The sequence below is a fragment of the Podarcis cretensis genome (genome assembly GCF_951804945.1).
Source record: "Podarcis cretensis genome assembly, chromosome: 2".
NCBI lineage: Eukaryota > Metazoa > Chordata > Lepidosauria > Squamata > Lacertidae > Podarcis > Podarcis cretensis.
In genome coordinates, this window is record NC_137171.1 from 74,185,670 (window position 1) to 74,209,276 (window position 23,607).

At 39.1% G+C, this 23,607-nt stretch overlaps 1 protein-coding gene across 9 annotated transcripts in view; it reads left to right on the plus strand.

Annotated features, from left to right (window-relative positions):
• The window catches only part of DOCK3 (dedicator of cytokinesis 3), a 151,491-nt gene that overhangs the window by 84,387 nt on the left and 43,497 nt on the right, over positions 1–23,607 (plus strand). For 6 of the 9 annotated variants that reach the window (XM_079964392.1, XM_079964389.1, XM_079964385.1 and 3 more), the window contains exons 20-35: positions 678–761; positions 885–985; positions 1,754–1,835; positions 3,242–3,412; positions 10,931–11,123; positions 12,355–12,482; positions 13,268–13,414; positions 14,271–14,369; positions 16,237–16,331; positions 17,351–17,426; positions 17,811–17,911; positions 18,319–18,377; positions 19,276–19,424; positions 22,022–22,107; positions 22,877–22,903; positions 23,020–23,115. In XM_079964392.1, the coding sequence (XP_079820518.1) occupies positions 678–761; positions 885–985; positions 1,754–1,835; positions 3,242–3,412; positions 10,931–11,123; positions 12,355–12,482; positions 13,268–13,414; positions 14,271–14,369; positions 16,237–16,331; positions 17,351–17,426; positions 17,811–17,911; positions 18,319–18,377; positions 19,276–19,424; positions 22,022–22,107; positions 22,877–22,903; positions 23,020–23,115 (1,694 nt within the window). The remainder of the gene's footprint in view (positions 1–677; positions 762–884; positions 986–1,753; positions 1,836–3,241; positions 3,413–10,930; positions 11,124–12,354; positions 12,483–13,267; positions 13,415–14,270; positions 14,370–16,236; positions 16,332–17,350; positions 17,427–17,810; positions 17,912–18,318; positions 18,378–19,275; positions 19,425–22,021; positions 22,108–22,876; positions 22,904–23,019; positions 23,116–23,607) is intronic. The other 3 variants (XM_079964387.1, XM_079964386.1, XM_079964388.1) reach the window with 3 other exon arrangements.

Sequence of the window (23,607 nt, forward strand, 5' to 3'; positions counted from 1 at the left end):
CTTCGATCAGTAGGTGAAATCAAGATGTGATTATCTTAAGCACAAACCTAAGAAGTGCTGAGTTAGCAACGTATCGTTGGTTCATGGGACCAGTTTTGCAGCCAGGTGGTAGGGAGAATGTGATGTTGCTACATAGCTGCATCTCCTCCTCCTCCTCTCTTTTCTGGCAACTTCTAGAAATGCATAATGTGTGACATTTCGCCATACTCTTAGGTTTGAATCCAACACTGCGTAACAGGGCTTATATTTCCTCTCTTCCCTGATGCAGCCCCTGCCCACTCCTAAATGTGCGAGGGTCTCCCCACACTTAGCTATGGTTTGAGGGTGTGCAAGAAGCTGTAGGGAGGAAGAGAGGAGGGGGGGGTTCATTGTGCAAGCGGACCTCTGCGAGAACCATTACAATTTACTGATGATCTTGGATTTGTATTTACGTAGGAATATAAATATAATGAAAGTGAAATAATGCTATACAAGGTAATAGTCACCAGCTAGGTGATACTCATCGATTTCAGTGTGCCTACTCTATGACTTGGTTGGCAACCCACCCTGTGTCTCAGTAATTTTACTCTGGAGAACTAGGAGCAGTCTTGAATCTCTCTTTCTTACACATTATAAATGGTGTGTTTCAGTAGAATTGTTTACCAGGAGAAGTCATTTGAATGTTTGTGCCTTTCCAGTTCTTGCAGGATATCTTGGACACATTATTTGTGATTTTGGATGACAACACTGAAAAATATGGACTGCTGGTCTTTCAGTCTCTTGTAAGCATAGCACACCTCTGAGAGATGAACAGTTTTGACTTCCCTTTATCCATTATTTTGATGACCTTTGTAAGCTTTGTTGATCTGTGTCCTTAGGTGTGGTTTTGTCTCTCTCTTCTGCAGGTGTTCATCATCAACCTCCTGCGTGATAGCAAATATTTTCATTTTCGACCTGTAATGGACACTTACATCCAAAAGCACTTTGCAGGAGCGCTGGCCTACAAGTAGGTTCTATTTTACCACCATTGTACATTAGAGTGTCACTTTCAGATGAGATGGATAGCAACAGTTCTAATTTATTGTTTAGTAGAACATCCAGTAGTATGAAGCAATCTTACTGAATAAAAGTTTGTGGCATAAAACAAGAAACAAAATACTCTTTTTCAATTAAAAAAATTGGATGACAGTCCTAAATGGGGATGTTCTCCCTCTGAGTCTTCTGAGAGGGAACATGCCAACATGCCATAAGAGTTGAAGGAAATTGGGTGGGGTCAAACAATTAGATTCTGTTTTTATGCTTTAGCTAAAACATCTTGCAGCTTTTTTGTGGACTAAAAGATTTTCCCATCAGTTAACCATCCTTATAATCACTTAGTTTTACTCTGGAAGAGCACTATTTACAGACAGTCAAGCTCTTTTTCAGAAAAAAAGATAAACTGAGGCCAGTAGATTTCTCTCAAGATTACAAAAACTCTGAAGAAATGTAAAACATGTTTTTGTTTCGTTTTAAAGCAAAATAGTTTTGTGACTGGTATCTGCTGTAATCTCCATGCCTAATCTCTTTTTGTCTGTCTCCATCATTGTTAAATATGGAAGAGTAATTATTTTGGGTCACCAAGAATATATTTCTATATCCCACTTAATTATATGTGCTAAAAATCTCAATAGACCGAACTATGATATAAAAACTAACTTAAGGATATTTAAAAACATCTTTAGATGTGAGCATGGCTGGGGTTGGAAATGTATCAGTATTTTGTGTTTTTACTCAGAGAACTTATTCGGTGTTTGAAGTGGTACATGGACCGATCAGCAGAACTTGTACGACAGGACCATATTCAGGAGGCAATGCGGGTATGTTTTCTATAGAAATGCCATCTGTTTAAAATGACTCTTACATTGAAGTTTTCTGTTGTGCAGAGAGCTCTGTCTTGAATAGGTTTTTGTTACTGATTATCTAGGGAAGAAATGAATCCTTTTATCCTGTTCAAATTATAATCTTAGAGTAAAACTTATCTCCTTGAGTTTGAGAATGTGCATAATTGATTGTAAATATTTTGAACAACAATAAAAACCCTATGAAGAAAGAATGACTGAAAATCTGTCTCGAAAGATCTTTGAGAGAAATAAATATTAATTGTATGTATTCTAAATGTGCACTGCTTGTTCATTAAAAGTAGGTTTTGTTGAAATGGCTACTTGAGTTAATCATACTGGTGTTGATAAAATGACTGGCAAATATATATATATATGTCAAAATGGGCAACTATTACTTAATTTTGAAGGCAGTTCATTTTAAAGATACATATTGATCAAAAACCTACATACTACCAGAAAGGATATACATATACAAGCCTAACAATAATATAGATTCAGTAGGAAGTTGCAGCAATAAGAGGGGGGGGGGGAGAGAGTCTCTTCTTTCCTCTGATGCAAGTTGGTGGAGAGATCATTCTCAGTTGCATGGGGAAGAAAGGAAGGGTTCACCTCTAGAAAAAGCTGGTGGGGAAAACATCACACATACCACAGCAAGGACTATGTGGGCTTCTCAGGCTTCGGCTGCAATGGAGAATTTTCTTCTATGCCCAACACTGATAAATGCAGCCTGTATAGGTGTGTGGTATATGCATGTGAGAGCATGCACTTTGGCCTCCATTACTGCTTGCATATGGCCCTCAGAAGTTTGGCCAGCCTTGAATGCAGCAACCAGGCTGAAGAAGGTTAGCCACTCCTGCTTTTAAAGCCTATATGACTTGAAACTAGGCTATCCCAGGGACTGCCTTTTCCTATATAAATCTTGATTTGTTACTAAGATTTTAATCAGAGGCTGCTCTTTGGGGCTCCTTGTCATCTGTGGTGAGGTTGTGGTTAACCTGTTAAAGGCTTTCTCCACTGTTGTGGCCCAACTTTGGAACGTCCCCCCTTGCCTTCTGCCTCTGAAGGTTTGCCTGGCACTGAATCTGAATTATTTGGTGTTGGTATAAAATATTTTAATTTCCCAGGCCTTTTAGAGTGTTCTTATGGGTGTTTGATATAGTTTTTGGGTTTTTGTTTTATTTTTGCTGCTTTGTTTTTGGTGGGCAGTGAAAACTAACTTTTTAAAGTAACTTATTTCTTTAGAGGTTTTAACTAATCAGATATATATCCAATTTTTGAAAGTGAAGAATTATTAATAATATATCTAATTTTTCCCTCTCTGGCTCTTTCTAAGCTCCTTTTCTTTTTCTCTTCTTGTACCGATTCACTTCCTACTCCTTAAGGCCTTGGAATATCTTTTCAAGTTTATTGTGCAGTCTCGGATCCTTTACTCCAGAGCAACTTGTGGAATGGAGGAGGAACAGTTCAGAGCCAGCATCCAAGAGCTTTTCCAGTCAATCAGATTTGTGCTTAGTCTGGACAGCAGGAGCTCAGAGACTCTCATCTTTACACAGGTTGGAAATATTCAGTGCTTCTGTTAACTCTGTGTGTGAAACAGGCAAATAGTTTGTGCGTGTGGGTGAAGTTGTTGCAAGCTTTGCTCAGGTAATAGCTTTACTTGCAAATTGTACTGGAACCCTTTTATGAAGTAGATCTGCACCAGTTCAGAGATGGAGAGCTGCTACCTTGCATTAATGTATGTAGGGGCAAGCAGGTGTTTTAATTCCCTTTGGTGTTTGATTTAATGCCTTGCTTGTAAGAAAGTTTCAGAATTGGCATGAAGAAAGTGTAATCGATAATGACAAAAGCAGGAGTAATTCAGACTGAAGCTTTTCGTTATAGTAACTGCTATTGGAAAGTTGTACATTGTATGATAATTATAAACCCATAAAACCATCCTCTGTCTAAACATCGTTTGTCTATAATATTTGTTACATATTATTACTGAGCATCAGATTATTCTATCCTTGCTTTAAGCTAGCAGCACATTACGTAGTTCAGCTTCTTATGGTGTACTGCTAAATTGTTATGATCCGAGGCACTACATGTGTAGTAAACCTATTGTAACAAGTATCTGCATACTATAGCAGGTGTAGCCTAGTGTACATATATCATTCATTCCTTAGGAGAGGGGTTATTTCAACAATGGGAAGGTGTTGTTTGCAGCTGCAGCTGTTTTGCTAGTTAACAACCAGCATTTGTAAAAATACTAATACAACAGAAATAACTATACAAAACAGCTGCCTTGCGGAATAATCTGTCATTTCATCACTTTTTTTGAGATTAATCGCATAGTTACTTTAACAATTTAACAACTATTAAAAAAAAAATCCATAGCATTAAGATATGCCTATTTTTTCTATTGGGTTTAAAATATTGTGGCTATGAAAAGTATAACCAAATTAATCACTGGCTATACCAGTACATTGAACAAGTATAGCAATACACACTATATGTTCTTAAATGCTAAACCTCTGGAAGTAAAAACCTCTTAAATGCTAAACCTCTTGAAGTAAAAAAAAAAAAAGGAATGGGATATATGTGTGTGTGTGTGTGTGTGTGTGTGTGTGTATATATATATATATATTCTACAGTCTTAGATCAACTGTCCACTTTTTACCACATGTTGAGACATAATACTAGTCAAGTAGGTAATATTAATGTTTTGTCTTCAGCAAATATTTCTCTCTAGAAATACCACCAAGCTGTGATGGTTGTCACGGCAATAGTGCTCACAATTGAAACATCTGAGCAATGAAACAATGGCATGGTGGTCCCTAGGTTGTGAAATGACTTCTTCTCAGAGGTGCATATTGCACCATCATTGTACATTTTTCAGCAATTAGTCAAGACACACCCCTTTTCCCAGACCTTTGTTTGAATCTATCTATGTTTTCCCTCCTCCTGCACTACGAATTTGTGCCACTGTTTTATTACTCTGATATTGGCTGTCTTTGTAGTTTTCTATTATTTTAATTGTACTTATTTTAATTGTGTTTTTCTGTAAGCTGCCCTGGGACCATTTGGCGAAGGGTGGGCTATAAGTGAAAATGATGATGGAACTCTGTGAGAAAACACTTCTTGAGGATCTTTGGTAACTCCCACTTTAGCCATGTGCTTGAATCACATGCTCATTAACACGACCAAGACGAGTCTAATTGCTGTATATTTGTTATTTTATGCTTTGAAGCCATTAAGAAAGGACAACTCTTGATGGCGCGGTCTCTGCCAACTCTGCCTTTTTCACCAGTTACACATTGATACGTGAGGAGGTTATATATTCATGAAACTTGACCTGTTTAAATACTTCAAAAGTTTACTTTTTTGTTTCCCACTTGCCACTGTGTTGCCCTTTGACCCTAACTGCCCCATAGGCCCCTCAGCCTGGAGGACAGGTGAGCGGAGCAGGGACATGTACCCCACAAAAATGTGGTGGTACTTCAAGGCCGTCGTTTAATTCTGTAAGTAGTTATCCCCATATCCTGCACAACCTTTCATCATGGATGTACCCAGTGACTGTTGTCCCCCACCCAATCCATTTCCCTGCACTTAGAACTCAAATACACCGCACAGTTCAATGTTTGCAACTACTAGGTGGTTTTCACAGCACTGGAAATTTAACATAAAGGGCACTAAACTGTCTGCATGAATCAGCTTGATTGTGAGAACCAGTGATTAGAGAGAAGATAACGGTTCAGCTGTTATAGGTAACTGGACATCATCTCATGGTACAAAGAGTGTCTAATGGTGGCATGGGCATGAAAACTCATAATAACAAAAGTCGTTATTGGAAGACCAGAAAAGTTGAATCTTGGTTATACTGTACTTTATTCTCAGTGATAATTAAATATTAATTCAGTCACAAGAAACAGTAACAAAGGGGGAATCAATTTTGGACTGGACTCTCCCTCTCCCCCTGCATTATATTAAGATTTCCTTTGGTGTTGGAACCATACAGCAATGTGTTCTCTCTAATTACAGTTCTTCTGGTGCTCCAATTTCTGAATACATAAACCACTAAAGATAATGCCTTTTGCTCATGAATATGAATTTGATTTTGCATACGTTATACTATATGCACTTAATAAGTCAAGGGATTGACTACTTCCTACAATATTTAGTTGTTATCTAGTTGCATTATTTTGGTTATGTTTTTGCGTTTCTTCTGCAATTAGGTCATTTTGAAATAATAAATGGAACGAAAAATATTATGAAATGTTATAAATAATCAAAACCTTAGCAGAAGTCTGTGCCCATCTTTCAGCTCAACTTCCTTGAAATGTTTGAAGTATTATGTACAGTGGATGCTCGGGTTGCAAACCTGATTCATGCGGGATGCACACGCGCGGGTTGCGATTTGGCGCTTCTGCGCATGCGCAACCGCCGAAACCCGGAAGTAACCCGTTCCAGTACTTCTGGGTTTTGGCGGTCCCCAACCCAAAAAGACACAACCTGAAGTGGCTGTAACTCGAGGTATGACTGTACATCCTTGTTAGTTAAACAAGCCAAAGTTGAGATGAGGGGAAAGTGAAAGTAAACATTGGCAAAGTCCTTTTCCTGTCTGTGTAGGAGGAGGGGAAGGAAGGGCTGGTATGTGCCAGCCTATGGCTTGAGTCAGTCTTTTAATTCATTTCTCCAAATTTGTAAACTGCCCTTCATCATGTCAACATGATCCTAGGATAGTTTCCAACAATACACAAATATAGAATGAGCAAAAATTATAAACAAACTAGCAGCCTTGTACCTGGCATCGCTTGAAAATCTTAAGAAACCAACAAATCAGTGCGGTTTTGAAAGGGTCAGTGTGCCATCTTGTTTAAAATGATATGCAAAGCCTTTGGTCTCAGAAACCATCATGCAAAATATGGTTATCATATATTAAGAGGTGTCCAAATGCATAGTAAGCAAACAACTTCGCAAAATAGTAGATGTTAGAAAAGCCTAATGAATAAAATAGTATTAGAACAGCAGCATGAGACCATACAACTAGTAGTTTGGCTACTAGTGTGAGTTAACTTCAAAAGACCAGGAGAGGAAAAATGTTTTTACTTTCCAAGAGCCCATCAGAGTTCTAGGTGATTAAGAGCTTTCAGTACTAATACTAAAACACTGAATTAGACCAATAGAATATAGGCAGCCAGCGCAGATCCTGCAAAATTGGGGTTATATGACTGTGTACAGAAGTACCAGCCCACAATCAAATGGAATAATTTTTCACTAGCTGCAGCCTCCAGAGTGTCTTCCAAGGAAGCACAATGTACATTGCAGTAGTCTAAACATGAGATTAGAAGAGCTTGGATCCCCATGGCAAGGCTTTCCCAATTTAGAAATGGTTTGTTGCTGCGACACCAGCTGAAGCTTGCAGCAGGGAGCCCTTGCCTCAAATGACGAGTACCTGCGGACTTTTGATCTGTTCCTTCAGGGGGTGTGCAACTCTATTTAGACCAGGAGTGCCTTCATCTTGGCAGGATTTAGCTTCAGATTGTTCTCTTATTTTAACAATATAATTTGTGAATGTATTGTAGGACCCTTATACATTCCAAGGTATAAGAAATTATAGAATAAAATGATTATTCAGATAAGGATGTAGGATGCAAGGTGAAATGGAAATTTGCATTTATTTATCTTCATTTCATTTTGAATAACCTTAGACAATTGTTCTTGGATTACATAATATTGATTCCTTTTTAATTTTCCATAATTGCTTTTTCACGTGTGTATAACAGAGAAATGTATTATATATGAAAGTAAACATTAAAGTGGGGTTGGAACAGGTCATTATTTCTCAAACTAACTTTATTTCACAGGGTTGTTGTGGGTCTGTAAGTGATGGTGCTCTGAGCCCTTTGGCAGAAGGGCTGGGTACACATTAAAAAAACTAGGACTGTCAACTAATTAAAGAACTGTTCATCAAATGAATGATTGCCTTAACTGATTCATTCATTAATTTAATTGAATGTATTAAATAAATGTGTATATTATTTTACCTAAATATAACCTTTTTCAGAGAACTTAAAATTATTGAAATAAAATGCCATCATTGATATTTTCTTTTAATTCTCTGTTATACCAATATGCCACTATTAAAATGGCCTCAATAAATAAAAAGTACCGGTATGTCCTTAACTTCCTCCCTCAGTGATTATTAGTTGATTAAGCTGCAGAGTAAATATGTGTTTATTCAATCTAGTGACTGAACAAAATATAGCTTGCAGCAGCAAATAAATAAATGTGATCCCCTGACTGCTGTTCTTTGAGAAGAAGTAATTTATAATTGAGGGATGGTTGTGTATCCTGTATACACTTATGTCTTTTGTCATTCTTGCTGGGTTTTACAAAGTCCTACAAAGTCTGTGAACAGAGAAAGTATCCTTGTTCATACTTAATGTTAAGCCAAACTGTAGCTTATCTCAGAGGAGCAAGCTTCCAGAGAGAATATTGCAACCACTTTGCTCCTCCCTGATCATATTGCTTCTGTGCTTCACTGAGCTAAACTGTAGTTTGGTTTAATATGTCATCTGAACCCAGGCACATGGTTTATCTCTCTCTGAGACATGAACTGCAGCTCAGCACAGAAGCAAAATGATCAGCGAGGAGCAAAATGACCCTGATCACCTCTCCAGGGGTCTGCACATTTGCACATTCATGTTAAGCCATGTTGGCTGGAGGGTTAAGAACAAGCATTCTGGAGAGATTTGACCCTCTTCTGTTTCCTTTTCAACTTATTTTCTTTACCAATCTCCTTGTTTTTAAGAAGATTCCTTTTTTGAATCCAGATGTGACTATGTTGGACTTCTTTAGCAATTGTACACACAGAGAGAGAGAGAGAGAGTTTCATGAGCAAGGGCAACATCATTTAGAGTATCTAGGCATCAGTGGTGTGTAGTCAGTGGACTAGGGGGACTAGGATAGTCCCCTAAATGTTCCCCATTTGGGAAGGAGGGATGTTCCCCCTTCCCAAAGCTCGGGAAGCTTCTGCCTAGCTCCGGGAAGAAGGTACAATGCTTTTTTGGAACATTATCCTTTGAGAACACCTCCCGTCCCCCCGCTCTACCGGCTGCCCAAAGATCTTCTAGATCTCAATAGCCACAGGCGAAAATAATCCTGTTATCACCTCCATGGATCACAGATGTGCTCAGACTTCATAGCATTGTAGTTTAAGCACAGGTTTGTTGGTAGATAAAGAAGCAGGGCTGAATTCTTAAATGAGAGGTACTTGGAATCTGTCCTGCCTGCAGACCATGCCTACCTATCTAAAACTCAGATCTCAGAATCCGTGCTGTATGCGGATTTGGTGTCTATGGTGTGTAGACACCATCTTTCAGCCTCCCAAGGTTTTTCTCCTTGTGCAAGGATTCAAAGACCGACAGGCATACAGAAATTGCAGGAGGTAATATGGTAGCAATTTTATTAGATGCCAGATTTGGATGAGCACCAGAAATTTGTTTGTTTCTAGTGGAGGAGAACTGCAGCAATAACTTTGAAGAGAATTTAGTCTTGTAAAGGAGGAAATTCAATAATACATTGGGTTGAGTGAAATAAAACAAGTGGATAGTAAAAGGACAGAAGAAAGGAAAGTACTGAAGTTCACACAGAAAATGAAAGAAAGACTGGGGTAAAAGAATGTATAACTGACATTTAGAAGTGGAAAATACTGGAAACTGGGTTTACATTATTATTTTGGTAATTAAAGGGCAATGTGTTGGATTTACTTACTAACTGCATTGGTGAATGAAAGAGGAAAAGTTCTCAGGACAAATGCTGGATCAGTGTTTCTCAAAGCACGGGGCACTACTGGACTTCATTACATTTTCATTTGGCCCTCAGCCCTGCGGCCCATTCCTCACTCATCCATCCCACTTCCCGGCTGTACTGTAGCTGTTTGGTTGGACTCCCACCCCCCACCCCCGTCCTTTTTCCTCCCTCTCTGGCCTCTTGCCAAGCCAATGAAGCCTCTTCTGACAGATTCAGTAGTGATGGTTGTCTGTTCTGCCTAAGAAGAGCAAACTGACATTGGGCAGCACTGGCGGAAGCAGGAAGAGAATGTGGAACAGAATAAAGGTGGACTGGGAGACAGAGGTTGGTGGGAGAAGGGAGGAAGAATGCTGGGGACATTGGGGAAAAATAGAAAGTTGGTTAATGGACAGTATCCAACTAACTTAGGTCGGTGCAGATTTCCAGTTGCACAATGGAACTTCTCTCCCCATGCGCATCCCACATTCTCCTCAAATCTGCTCCAAAAGGTAGGAGGGAATGCAGGAAGGGGAGAAGAGGGGGAAGTTCCATTTTGCAAGTGGAAAATCTTGTACTGATGGAACAAATTAGTTGGATATTGCCTATTCTATCTTATCACTCCTGTGGGTGTATTTCATGAACAGAATTCTACTTGAGGGGATTCTATATCCATGTGATTGTTTTGTCTTATTTGGAGATCTTGCAGCCATTTAAGAGACAAGAGTAAAAATTGAAAATACTGCATTGCCATAAAAGTATTTTCAGTGCCTGTTATTTGCATGATTGGATATATATGCCACATAAACATGCTCTCTTCTTGAACCCAAAGAGAGAGAAAAAAACCCCGTGAAATAATGTGTTGCAGCTAAGTTACAGTTTGTATACCTTTTAATAAACTTTGGGGGGGAGTTGAAGTGTCTCCATGGTCTCTATCAAAGCATAAATCCAAGATGAAATTAGCAAATTCATAAAAACATAGATTTCTTAATGTGCATTCTGAAAACATCCAGAAACAGGTGGAGCAATCTGGCAGTTTTTCATTTCCTTCCTCTTACCATAGTTGGAGATGCTGTACCCATATGATCATGCACTACTATATCCAGACTTCCAGAAGATAACTTGATTTAATGTGCCAGATATACTTATGTCCTAGAAACAACAATGCTATATAGAGATGGAGCCTTAGTGTGGATTTCATGCTTTACCTTCAAATACGTAGCTTCATTTGTATTCCCTAAAACCCATGATGTTTTATATCTGTGCATTAAAGGTCTCATATTTCTTCATTTTCTTTTTAGGCTGCTCTGTTAAATTCCTTCCCTGCAATATTCGACGAGCTTTTGCAGATGTTCACAGTACAGGAAGTAGCAGAGTTTGTGCGAGGAACTCTTGGGAGTATGCCCAGTACAGTGCATATTGGACAATCTATGGATGTCGTTAAATTGCAGTCTATAGCTCGTACTGTAGATAGTCGCTTGTTCTCTTTCTCGGGTAAGAGAGCGTTATTCATTTGAATCCATTTACATCTAATAATCTAATTCATTACATATTAATGCAACTAAATGTGGACAAAAACTAGAATTGGTTCACAGCTGCTGGTTTTAACCTTTAAAGCCCTATATGGCCTAGGACCCTCATACTTGCAGGACTGCCTCTCCTGGTATGCCCCGCATAATTATTATTAAGCCATCTCAGATTTATTTATTTATTTATTTATACCCCACCCATCTGGGTGGCTTCCAACAAAGATTAAAAATACATTAAAACATCAGTCATTAAAAACTTCCCTAAACAGGGCTGCCTTCAGATGTCTTCTAAACATCAGATAGTTGTTTATCTCTTTGACATCTGATGGGAGGGCATTCCACAGGGCGGATGCCACTACCAAGAAGGCCCTCTGCCTGGTTCCCTGTAACCTTGCTTCTCTCAGGGAGGGAACCGCCAGAAGGCCCTCGGCGCTGGATCTCAGTGTCTGGTCAGAACAATGGGGGTGGAGATGCTCCTTCACATCTACTGGGCCAAGGCTGTTTAGGGCTTTAAAGGTCAACACCAACACTTTGAATTGTGCTCGGAAACATACTGGGAGCCACTGTAGCAAAAGATTGTAAAACATTTTACACACTAGACATTCTATACACTTGTCAGTGTTGTACAGAAGATATCAGTTGACTTGCCAATGCTCATGTTCAAATAAGTAGGTGACAGAGGAATGTTATTATTAAGGTATATATTGGTTTGTCCCAGCTAACCTGAATTAGTTCACCCAGTATGTTTTGACTTCGTGTGCAGCCAGTGTGCCATTTCTATTTAAGGTCTAGTAGACAGTTGCCAGTGCCATCTATTACTCCATTCCTGTATGAACCAACATTAAACACCAGCAGGTTATTGCCACTAGTAAATTGACAATTCACACGTGGTTTTAATCCTATTCACTGCAATGGAAATTATGCATGTCTTTTGTAACACTGTGTAAATTAATTCTTTGTTTCAAATTAGAATTTGAGTAAAAAATGGATTCCACTCAAACTTTGTTTCCTGGCAGTCCCTAATTAAGCTGGCATGCTGTTTATAAAGGGGCCAATTAAGTGAATTTTATTGTGTCTATTATTAATGCTAGCTTTTTCATTTTTACATGCATGCCTTTGAATAACAATGAGGCTTCTTATACCAGTAGCTGAAACTCTCTCAAAAGAAAATGTTGCCTTTTGTTTCCCACTTCTAGAATCCCGGCGCATCTTGTTACCAGTGGTTCTTCATCATATTCATCTTCACCTTAGACAGCAAAAAGAATTGCTTATCTGCTCTGGAATCCTCAGTAGTATCTTCTCCATCATCAAAACTAGTTCTGTGGTAAATTATATGCCTGCCTTTGTATTACACTCCTAAGAATTTGAACTATGAATTTTATACAGCTATTTGTGGCCTACTTTCCACAGGTGTATACTGAATTTTGGGACATGTCGAGTAGGAATTTGCCATGTAATTATTACCTGTGAGGACTGTGCATATGCAGTACAACACAGTAGCAACAGCGAAACTGTAGATATGTATGGTTGTATCATCAGTGCTTTTGTTATCATTGAAAAGAAAATTTGATCCTTTAAAAGATTTCCCAAAGCTACAATCCTATGCACAATTACCAGGGAATAGTCCCATTGAACAAAGTAGGATTGTGCTGCTCCTTTAGCAGAATCATGAAATTGCTAAGATTTTATGTTGGTGATACACAGCATTCAGACTACATTATGCCCTAGACATTCATTCTACTAAGTCCCTGCATTAGTTCCAAAATTGTCCATGAAAATGTTGGGTTCAGTTTGTGTACTCAGTTTTACAGGATCAAACAGATAACAATTAATGGCAATGATAAAATGATTATTCCAAAATTATTCAGTTAATGTAGTGATTGTCATTTTCAGAAACAAAGTCTTCTTTGAGTTATACATTTCGGAAATTAGTTTGGATACAAACACTTAAGAGCGGAAGGATCTATATTAAGCAACTTTTGCAGATTCAACTGGACCATCTTAGATATTAATGTGTGGGCAGCATTTTCGACCCACTGAATACCTTCGGCATACCATTTCCATTCCATAGGATGATAACTGTCTGCTTTTTTTAACTGCTTACTGTAGGAGACAGATGTCATTGAGGAGGTAGAAATGATGGTGGAGAGCCTCCTGGATGTACTTTTACAAACTTTACTTACTATCATGAGTAAATCACAATCTCAGGAGGCGGTAAGAGGACAACGTTGCCCACAGTGCACAGCTGAAATCACTGTTAGTAACTAACAATCAGGTTCTATTTCCTGCTTATCTAACCTTCTCCCTTTCCCTCAACACAGCATTTCACCTTATTCCACCTTTCCTGCATGAACTTTTACCTACTTCAAAACTGAAAACCTTGCCCTTCATTCCAGTGGTAAAGTTAAGCACAGCCACCATGGTGCCGCTCATTTACTTAGCTACTCAAAGGAGCATAAATTATATTGTGAATTAGTTGCCAGTCATTGGCTGCTATAATTGAAAGTTATCAGTGGGCACCATAATAAAATGCTAAGTAATTTCTCACTGAAGGATACAATTATTCTATTTATCCCTGGAAAGCTTTCATACAATTTATCCTGTTTTTTCCAATTAGTCAAAATTATGAATCTTTATAGAGGAGAAAATGATATTACATCACATGCTGAGAAGGCTATAGAAAGCACCAGAGCCATCTAGGGAGAATTGCAAAATATTTGAGGCTGGATTATTTAAATTCTGCGTGGGGGTGGCAGGGAGAAATTATATTCCTTTTTTTCCCCTTTTCCACTGAAAAGAGACAAATCAAATTCTTACCCTAACTTTATCCATCCTGAATTTATTGGGCTAAATAATTTCTTATGTTGTTTTTTAATTGATATTATGCCTCTTCAACAAAATAGACTACTCAGTATGAATTTACCAAATAGAAATATTAATTTGAAATGATCAAGACAAGTACTTTAAAATCCATACACATGTGCTTTGCTTTCACAAGTATTGAAACATTTTCACCCCTTACTCCTTTTCCCTCTACCCCAAAGGTATTTTTTGTTATATGAATTGAACATGTGATCATTCTAATAAAATAATTCTTCATTGGGATTGGCAGGGGGAATATGTGTCCTGTCTTTTGTCTCTACTTCGTCAGATGTCTGACACTCATTTCCAACATTTACTGGAGAATTTCCAAAGCAAGGATGAATTAAAGGTAAGCTAAGAACCAACCATAATCATATATATTTTACCAATCGAGCTGATGAAAAATAGCAGCAGTGGACTATATCACAAGTTTTCAGAATGATTTTCAATATTTATCTGTTGCATATTAAGTGGTGCTGTGGTCTAAACCACTGAGCCTATTGGGCTTGTGGATCATAAGGTTGGCATTTCGAACCCGTGTAGTGGGGTGAGCTTCCATTGCCCTGTCCCTGTTTTTGCCAACTGAGCAGTTTGAAAGCACACCATTGCAAATAGATAAAAAGGTACCGCAGCAGTGGAAAGGTAAACAGCATTTCCATGCGCTCTGGCTTCTGTCACAGTGTTCGTTGAGCCAGAAGCAGTCTAGTCATGCTGGCTGCATGACCCAGAAAGCTGTCTGTGGACAAACACCGGCTTCCTCAGCCTGAAAGCTAGATGAGTGCCGCACCCCATAGTCGCCTTTGACTGGACTTAACCATCCAGGGGTTCTTTACACAAACTGTAACTTCAAAATTCATGTATGCAGTTTTCAGGCGCGATTGCAATTGCAAAATGCCTGGCTTTCAGCATATTTGCAAGTTAGGTGTGCTGAGACATTTCCCCCTCTGCTTTGATCTTCTTGCCGCAAATTCTTTTGCAGAGGAAGGAGCTGCAATTTCACACTTTGCCTAGCACCAGATTCCCTTCCCCTGCAGAAGTGAAGACTGGGAGGATGCTCAGAGGGCCAGCTGAAATCTGGTGCAACAGCATCCAGCTTGTTGGGTGGGGTTATCTTACCTCTGACATACATGAAACAAGTTGGGAAAAGTCTCTGGACATTTGGAATATGATGTCATCAATATAGCAATGATACCCAACACTGTCTCCTGTTCAGGGAGGCTGTGCAGGTTCTGAATCTATTCCTGAGAATAGTAATAGATTAGATGTGAACTAACAATTTGAAATGTAATATCGACAAGAGATAATTGCTTCTGATAAGTAGAATGATGAACTCAGTGATAGAGATGTGGCTTGTTTTTAGAAGAGGTTACTATTTCCTTGAAAATTAGGTTAGCAATAAATGAATCCTCCTGGATTCTGGGGTGGGGGCTGTGGCCAGGCATGTTTCTGGAGAAGGAAAGCACTGAACATGGTACAAAAACCATAGTTGAATCAAGGTTGAATTACTCCTGCACACTCTGCAAGGGGCCTTTGAAAATTATCAGAAACTGCAGCTGGTAAAAAGAAAAAAAAAAGCTAAAGTTTTGACTTGAAGTTTTTTTTTAGCATGTGGCTCCTCTTTTATATCGGCTTCACTGATTATGAATCTAGATTCAAAGTGCTAGTTGTTACTTTTTAAGACCTAAATGGTTTAGAACGAGAATACCTGAAGGACTATCCTGCACAGGAATATTGTGACACAGGCACATCAGGTGGCCGTCCTCTCCTATATGGGTAGCAGTGTTGTAGTAGTCAACCAAAAAAGATAGAATTACAGTAAATAGAAGAATTGTTTGCCTACAATTCTGCCACTGATTACCGTATTTTTCCATGTATGATGACCTTTTTCTGATTTTTTTTGTGATGAACTGAGGGTCATCTGATACATGGGTTAATATGCTAAGTAAGCGAGGGCTGGTGCTGCGGCAGTAGCAGAAAAATGTCAGAGGGGAGGCTGCTTACCTGCTCTTCCTGGCTTAGGAAGAGTATTTGGTGAGTGCCAGTATGCAGTGTATTACGGCACCAGTTCCGTCAGCCAGAGCAGGGGATCGTAGAAAAGCTGCTCAATGACTCAGCAAAGCTCAACAACTGTTGAGGGCTTCCAAAAATAGGGGTCGTCTTATACAAGGGGTCATGTTATACACAGAAAAATACGGCAGTTTCTTCCTTTCTGCTAGGAATTTCTGCTAAAGACTTTCTGCGTATTTCGAAATCTGATGAAGATGAGTGTCTTTCCTCGGGATTGGATGGTGATGAGATTGCTCACCAGCAAGTGAGTGCACACGTTATTTAGAATGATCAAATGTTTTGGGTTTTTCCCCCCTGAAAATGGTGTGCTTTTTCTCTAGATGCAGGATTCTTGTCTGGAATTCACAGTGCTGTTTTTAAACCTTTAAAACTGGTGTGGCTAACCAGTGTGGTGTAGTGGTTAAGAGCGGTAGTCTCGTAATCTGGGGAACCGGGTTCGCGTCTCTGCTCCTCCACATGCAGCTGCTGGGTGACCTTGGGCCAGTCACACTTCTCTGAAGTCTCTCAGCCCCACTCACCTCACAGAGTGTTTGTTGTGGGGGAGGAAGGGAAAGGAGAATGTTAGCCGCTTTGAGACTCCTGAAAGGAGTGAAAGGCGGGATATCAAATCCAAACTACTACTACTACTACTACTACTATTCTTCTTCTTCTTCTTCTTCTTCTTCTTCTTCTTCTTCTTCTTCTTCTTCTTTACCCCCCCCCCGCCGCAATATTGCTGAACTACAAGTTCTATAACCCCTGCCTATAGACCATGTTGGTTTAGGCTGATGGAAGTTGTAGTCTAAGGATATATGGAGGGCCACACATTACCCACCCCTGCTTTAAAGTTGTAACCTTTAAAGTTCTAGCAGGTTTGGAGGTAATATAGCTTAGGGAGGCTTTTCTCTAACATGTGCCCACTCAGGTTATGATCTTTAAATGGGCCCAGGTTTGTGTGCCATCGCAGTCATTAACAGAAATAAAAACAGAAATAGTCATGGTCCCCTTCTGTTTTGTGACATCCCTTCAGGTTACTAAGGACTGCAGCTCAGTGGAAGAGCACATGCTTTTCATGTAGAATGTCTTGGGTTCAGTCTCACCTTCTCCAAGTAGGGTTGGGGAAGATTCTTGTCTGAAAGCCTGAAGAGCTGCTTTCAAGCATTATAGAGCTAGATAGACCAATAGTCTGACAAATGGCCTAAAAAAACTTAAATGCCGGTTCAATTAAAGCATACTTGTGTGTTTACAAACATTTCCGCAATGCATTCTCTTTTCTTATTACAGTATAATAGTTACAACAGTTCAGTTTCTGTCCCCTGCACTGCACAAGAATTTCACAGAAACAGATTTTGATTTTAAGGTAAGGAATGCCGTTAACCCCTTTGTAATATTATCATATCCTTAGCATTGCATCTCTTTCCAGAAACAGCATATACCGTATTTTGAACTAATTGTTACATCTGAGTTGGTGCCATTGTGATTATGTTATGATTCCGTTTAACACCTTTGGAAGAATAAATTGATTTGGGGGTAAAATTTGTTTGCTGCATGTTTGTGAATAAAGGATGTGTTCAGCTGTGTCCTGCTCAGAATAATCCCATTGGAATTAATGAACCTAAATTAGTCAGGGCAATTAACTTCAATGGATCTACTCTGAATAGAACTAGCAAGGCTACCACACAAAGTTTACATCCAGTATACATATTTGTCTTTTATGATTAATCAATTTTTTCCTAATTTCTAGGTGTGGAACTCCTATTTCAGTTTGTCAGTCTTGTTTATAAATCAGCCCAGCCTGCAACTAGAATCTGTTACTCCAGCAAAGCGTAAAAAGATACTGGACAAGTAAGGACATTTAATTTCCATCCTCAAGTGTTTGAGAAAAAAGGCTCATATTTATCACCCTATTTCTTATATATTACAAGAATGAGAAAAAGAACCAAGAAAGACCTGAGATTCCATAAAATGCAATCTAACAGTCAAATCCAATGTTGTTTGAATGGGTTTCCCCTTTTTCTCTTCCCTCACTTCCCCAAGTCTGCGCCCAAGTGTTTGGAGCAAATGGAAGGAGGGGGAGCTGCAGGAAGGAAGTGAGGAAATTCCTACTGAGTGAGAGTCCATTCCACTTGTGCGTGGACACCATTGCTTTTAATCCTAAATATTGCTTGTCCATTAAAGAAAACCTGTTTTGAATAGCTAATACTTTGCTGCATTTAATTCTCTCAAGGTCTGTGTCTTTGCCTCTGTTCCAGGTATGGTGACATGCGGGTGATGATGGCGTATGAACTGTTCAGTATGTGGCAGAATCTAGGTAAAGTTGCATTCCAATTTTATCTTAACTTAAGGTCTATATTTATTCCAAATATGTATCATTTAGCCATAAGTATATAAGTATATCATACAATGGTACAATAAAACATAGTATACCACTTAAAATACAATTAAAACAAAATAATAGTACAATCCATTACAATATCCAATATTTTCTACTGTAAAAATTATAACACTATCACAATAACACACACAGCAAAGAGAGAGATCCTACTCATTTCCAATTCCACTCAACATTATAACAGCAGAGTAGACAATTTATCTGCTATCTGACATTCTTCATCCACCTTCATTATTCTAAATCATGCTGGCCATCCATCAACTATATGGGATTTGGCTCATTCCTTTCTGTCTAGGGCAATTATATACACTGCACTACAGCACTATATGTTCCAGAGTTTCAACAGCTGGTAGTCTGAATTAATATCAGCAGTGCTCCAGAAGAAACCCTCTGAAACATCCTAACGTAACTGCAGAAGTGAAACTATTATATCTTTCCAAGGTGACTGAAATGTTGAATATGCAAGTTCTGCTCTGTACGGCAAATACGTGACGTCCTGACATCCAGTGTCAGGTAGAAGGGATGTGTTCTTTGGGCAGTAATCTCTGCCAACAACTCATAGAAATCCAAATCAAAAATATGCTGACCCAACAAGTTTCAAACCTTTACTTTCTTTTATTGTATTGGAATGCAACATTGTGATCATGTTAAAAACACCCAGATTATTTTTTTAAAAAAGGGTAAGCAAGTGGATTGACCTCTTGCACTGCCTGAATAATTGGATATTTTAAATTGGCAGAATGACGGTCTGTACGCGAGTGGCAAGAAAAGTTGCAAAGGGAACGGTATAAATACATTTATATTTTTCTGTTACCAGGTGAACATAAAATTCACTTTATTCCGGGAATGATTGGCCCCTTCCTCGGTGTTACACTGGTCCCACAGCCAGAGGTCCGTAACATCATGATCCCAATTTTTCATGACATGATGGACTGGGAGCAGAGGAAAAATGGCAACTTCAAACAGGTAAGAAGTCTCTTTGGCTCTTTTAATGTCACAGTTTTTTTATTCATGATTGATTTACAGGAAGAAAGTTTTACATCTACAAAGGGAAGCATTATAGCTTTTTAAATATTAAGCATGTATGAACAAATAAATATATGCACAATATTTGCAGATCTCCTTGAGGAGTTCTAAAATCCATTTTGGTTGCTCTTTCGCACTTTTTTTTATGAGAACAGAAAAGGCTAGAGCAAAGCTATCAAAAGTGGGAATGGGAACAGGGGAATAATTTTGGCACTGTATCTGCACTGCTGCTTCTCACTGGAGTCCCAAGGCACGTTGAGATGCCAGTTTTCTAGTGTGTTGCCACCACACTGCATGAGGCACCTGCATCTGAAATTCTCTTGTTTGTGAATTGCTGGAAGAGTGTTCTGTCACCAGCAAACTCAGCAAGCAAGAGGAAGAAATAGGCAGGGGGAAACGGAGGAAGAGAGACATGGAATGAAACGAGGGAGTTGCTGAGAAATGTTTGGGATGTGAAGAGAGAAAAGGATGGAAGATTAACAGAGGGATGGGATCAGAAAGCTCTGAAGCAACACAGACAGAAAATGGGGTTCATTTTGGGAAGCAGTGAGAGCCATGTGGGATGTGGAAGCAGAGTTGAAGAGGGTAATGCCCATAGATAGAAGACAGCAGATAAAGTGTTAGGGTTGCAGAGAAACATGTGGGAGGGGAAACTGAAAAAAGTGGGGTGTAGCAGGTAGGGGTTTAGAGACTGGTGCAGAGAAAGGAGAGAGTGTAAAGTGAAAAGGATTGTATTTGGCTTTCTTGATCGCAGAGGCTGAGTGCAGGGCAGCTCAGAGGGAGCTTTGTGCCTAGAAGGGGAAAAGAGAGCCCCCTTCACAACCTCTAGCATGCAGTCCTGTGCTAAACAAGCCTGTACAACTGGAGGTGTGCAGTTTGCTCTCTTGTCTCCTTTCTAATCTTAATAGAACAGTAGCTATTTAAGAGCTGCAGGAAAGCAAAATAATTGGGCAAGTAGCTAGTTTTATATCTGAACAGCTAATTTTAGCAACATAATGCATCTGCATGAACAGATATTTTATAAGAATGCCACAAAACTGGTAACAAAATATACCTGAACCCTACACCATCAGGAAATGAAGTACGGGTTTTCTAAAGTTTGACATCCATTTATTGAATACATTAAGGCAAAAGAACATGATTGGCAGCTGCCCTCTTCGCATGGACTCATTTGGAAAAAAATATTCTTGAATAATATACTTATCAAGGACAACTGCTTGGAATTATAATGCTGTTTTTGGAATACTACCACTTCTGCCTCTCTCCTCATATCTTTCCTTTCTTGCTTTGATCTTTCTCTTTGTTGTTGTTATTATTGCTTGTTGTGCATAAAAACAATTACAGGAAAAAGAATACAACAAAACTTGCTGAGGAACAAAATAAAATTTCATAAGGAAAGTGGATCACATATAGAGACTTTCCAGGTGTTTTTTTCACCATTTCTCTCAGACATCTCATCATAACCCTTGTTCCTGTATAATGAGAAGGGGCAAATATAGCCCTGCTAGGACAGGGGGAAAGAATTACAGGAGTCCTGGAAAAGTGTGTGGGTGTCTGGAAAAAGTAAGTTATTGGCAGGCAGTTCCAAATAATGCAGGATAATGTGAGAAGGGCTATTGATGGGCCTTGAAAGCGATGTCACAGGGCATCTCGTAGACTATGAAATCAAAAGAGCTGCTTACCCCACTGTAAATTGTTTGTGAAGCTGTAGTTAGTGGTTTGATGAAATAGTAATTTGCCAGAAATAGTAAAAGAGTTTTAATGAATGCAACAATACTCTGAACAGATGCATAATATTTTCATAGAAGAAACTAAGTGTCTAGGCAGGCTTTTTCAACCTCAGCCCTCCAGATGTTTTTGGCCTACAACTCCCATGAGCCCTAGCTAGCAGGACCAGTGGTCAGGGATGCTGGGAATTGTAGTCTCAAAACATCTGAAGGGCCCGAGGTTGAGGAAGCCTGGTCTAGAGGGATCCTGAGATTTAGTATAGCCCTTTAATTTTCACTAATGTTACGGGAAGGTACCTTGGAAATGGTGAAGGGAAACATCTAGCTAAGAAATGATGGCAAGGATTGGGTTACTTTCAGAGCATTTGTCTTCTATTGCTAGCAGATAGTATAAAGCAGTAGAATAAATGTTCCATAGATTTATTTTTTTTAATTCCTCACTTGTTCTACCAAGAAATAAATAAATAAACAAGCAACCCAGGGAAGAAGACAGGGTTACAAAAATAAAACAAGCCCATGTTACTTTTGACTCAGTCAAAAAAGACCTTGAATACTGTGGTGTGACAGTGTTAGAGACAAATGAGGCAAGTTATTCTCCAGGTTGAGCTATTGTTTTACTACATTTAAATTAGGTCAGTGCTGCTTTGGAAATGTTTTTATATGAAGGCAGAAATCATCCATCCTTTCATAAAAGCAGGCTTCCTGCAGAGCATAAGAGATGAACCATAAAATATAATTTTCACAGCCTCCTTGATGTTTGGAATATATAAAGGCAGCTACTGTCTTACAATTTCTTCCTCTCTAATACAGGTGGAAGCAGAATTGATTGATAAGCTTGACAGCTTGGTATCGGAAGGAAAAGGAGACGAGAACTATCGGGAGCTCTTCAGTCTGCTGTAAGCCTTACTTTTAATGTTACAGGAAACCTTTTACAAACACATAGAGAGAGTGGAAATCAAAATAAGGCATAATATATGAAATGAACAAAGAGATCGTATTCCATCTCATAAATTATTTTTATATCTCTTTTTTTCAAAGCGTTTAACCTATTTTGAATTACATTTGCATAATAGATGGCTGGATTTGTCCATTATTTCTGAGTTTTTATCTTTGTAACTTCAGGTGCCACTCCACAGTGCATGGTGTCTGTAGCTTTTGGCCAGAAGGGACTGACTTTGCTTAGTGTTACATCTAAACCTGAGCTGGTGATTTTTCTTGCTCAGAAATGTACTGGGAGCTAGTGTAGATCCTTTAAGACTTGTGTTATATGGTCCTGGTAGCCGCTCCCAATCTGCATTCTGGATTAGTTGTAGTTTCTGAGTTACCTTCAAAGGTAGCCCCATGTAGAGCGCATTGCAGTAGTCCAAGCAGGAGATAACCAGCGCATGTACAATTCTGGATGAATACATTTATTTTATAAAATTATTTCCATAGAGGGAAATAAAAGGAAAAGGGAAATAAAAGAAAGGGAAATAAAAGGAAAGGAAATATTTGTATATATGTTTGGGATTACACTGAAAATAGTGTGCCCATTTTTTAATCAACTAGCAGCAGAATAGGGACAGACACTACTCTTGGCATAGTACTTCCTTGGTATGAAGTAGTGATATCTTACCATCTTAATTCAGTACTCTCCTTGTCTTTGCTTCATGCAACATGGATCAGAACCCAGCTCTTTGGGCCCTACCCCAGGTAAGATAATTATTCAAGTTTGATGTGGAAGTGACTTTGATATTAAAATGGCTCCTGGGGCTGTTGAAGCTTTATAATATTTCCAAGGAAATCTTATACACTTTCATTTCATACAGCCTGCTGGAAAAGATTGAGCAAGAGACTTGGAGAGAGACTGGTGTTTCTTTTGTTACATCAGTTACTCGTCTGATGGAACGTCTCCTTGACTACAGGTAATGTGATTATTTAACTTTCCTGGGTGTTTTTGTTTGTCTGTCTGACTTCATCTGTGCGATACTCTGCCTGATTGTTTTTTCATGATTTTTGCCTGCAGTTAAGTTTTCTTTTTACTATTGGGGTACTGTTTCATTGCTAGCTAAGTGACTCTGGAGTGTGGGCATAGTCCGGAGCCTAGCCTTGCTGATAACAAATTCTACCATGTGCAGTAGGGTCATCCTCAAAGGGGGTAACACCAACATCAATGTTCTCTTCAGGCCGTCATAGGGTGGGGACACCCCAATGTCATTTAAGAACTGGAATTGAAGCCCTGTTATCCTGACCCAAGGCAAAGAGCCCAGGGGAGGGAGATTGGTTTGGTGGGGTCCCAGGACCAGAGGTCACAAGTCCAAGTTTAGTAACAAAATTCCAAGATGGCATGTGAGCTGTGAAGTTGTTCCAACAAGTTTTCCTGGCTATCCACCAAGCTTTTCAGTAGAGGCAGAGAT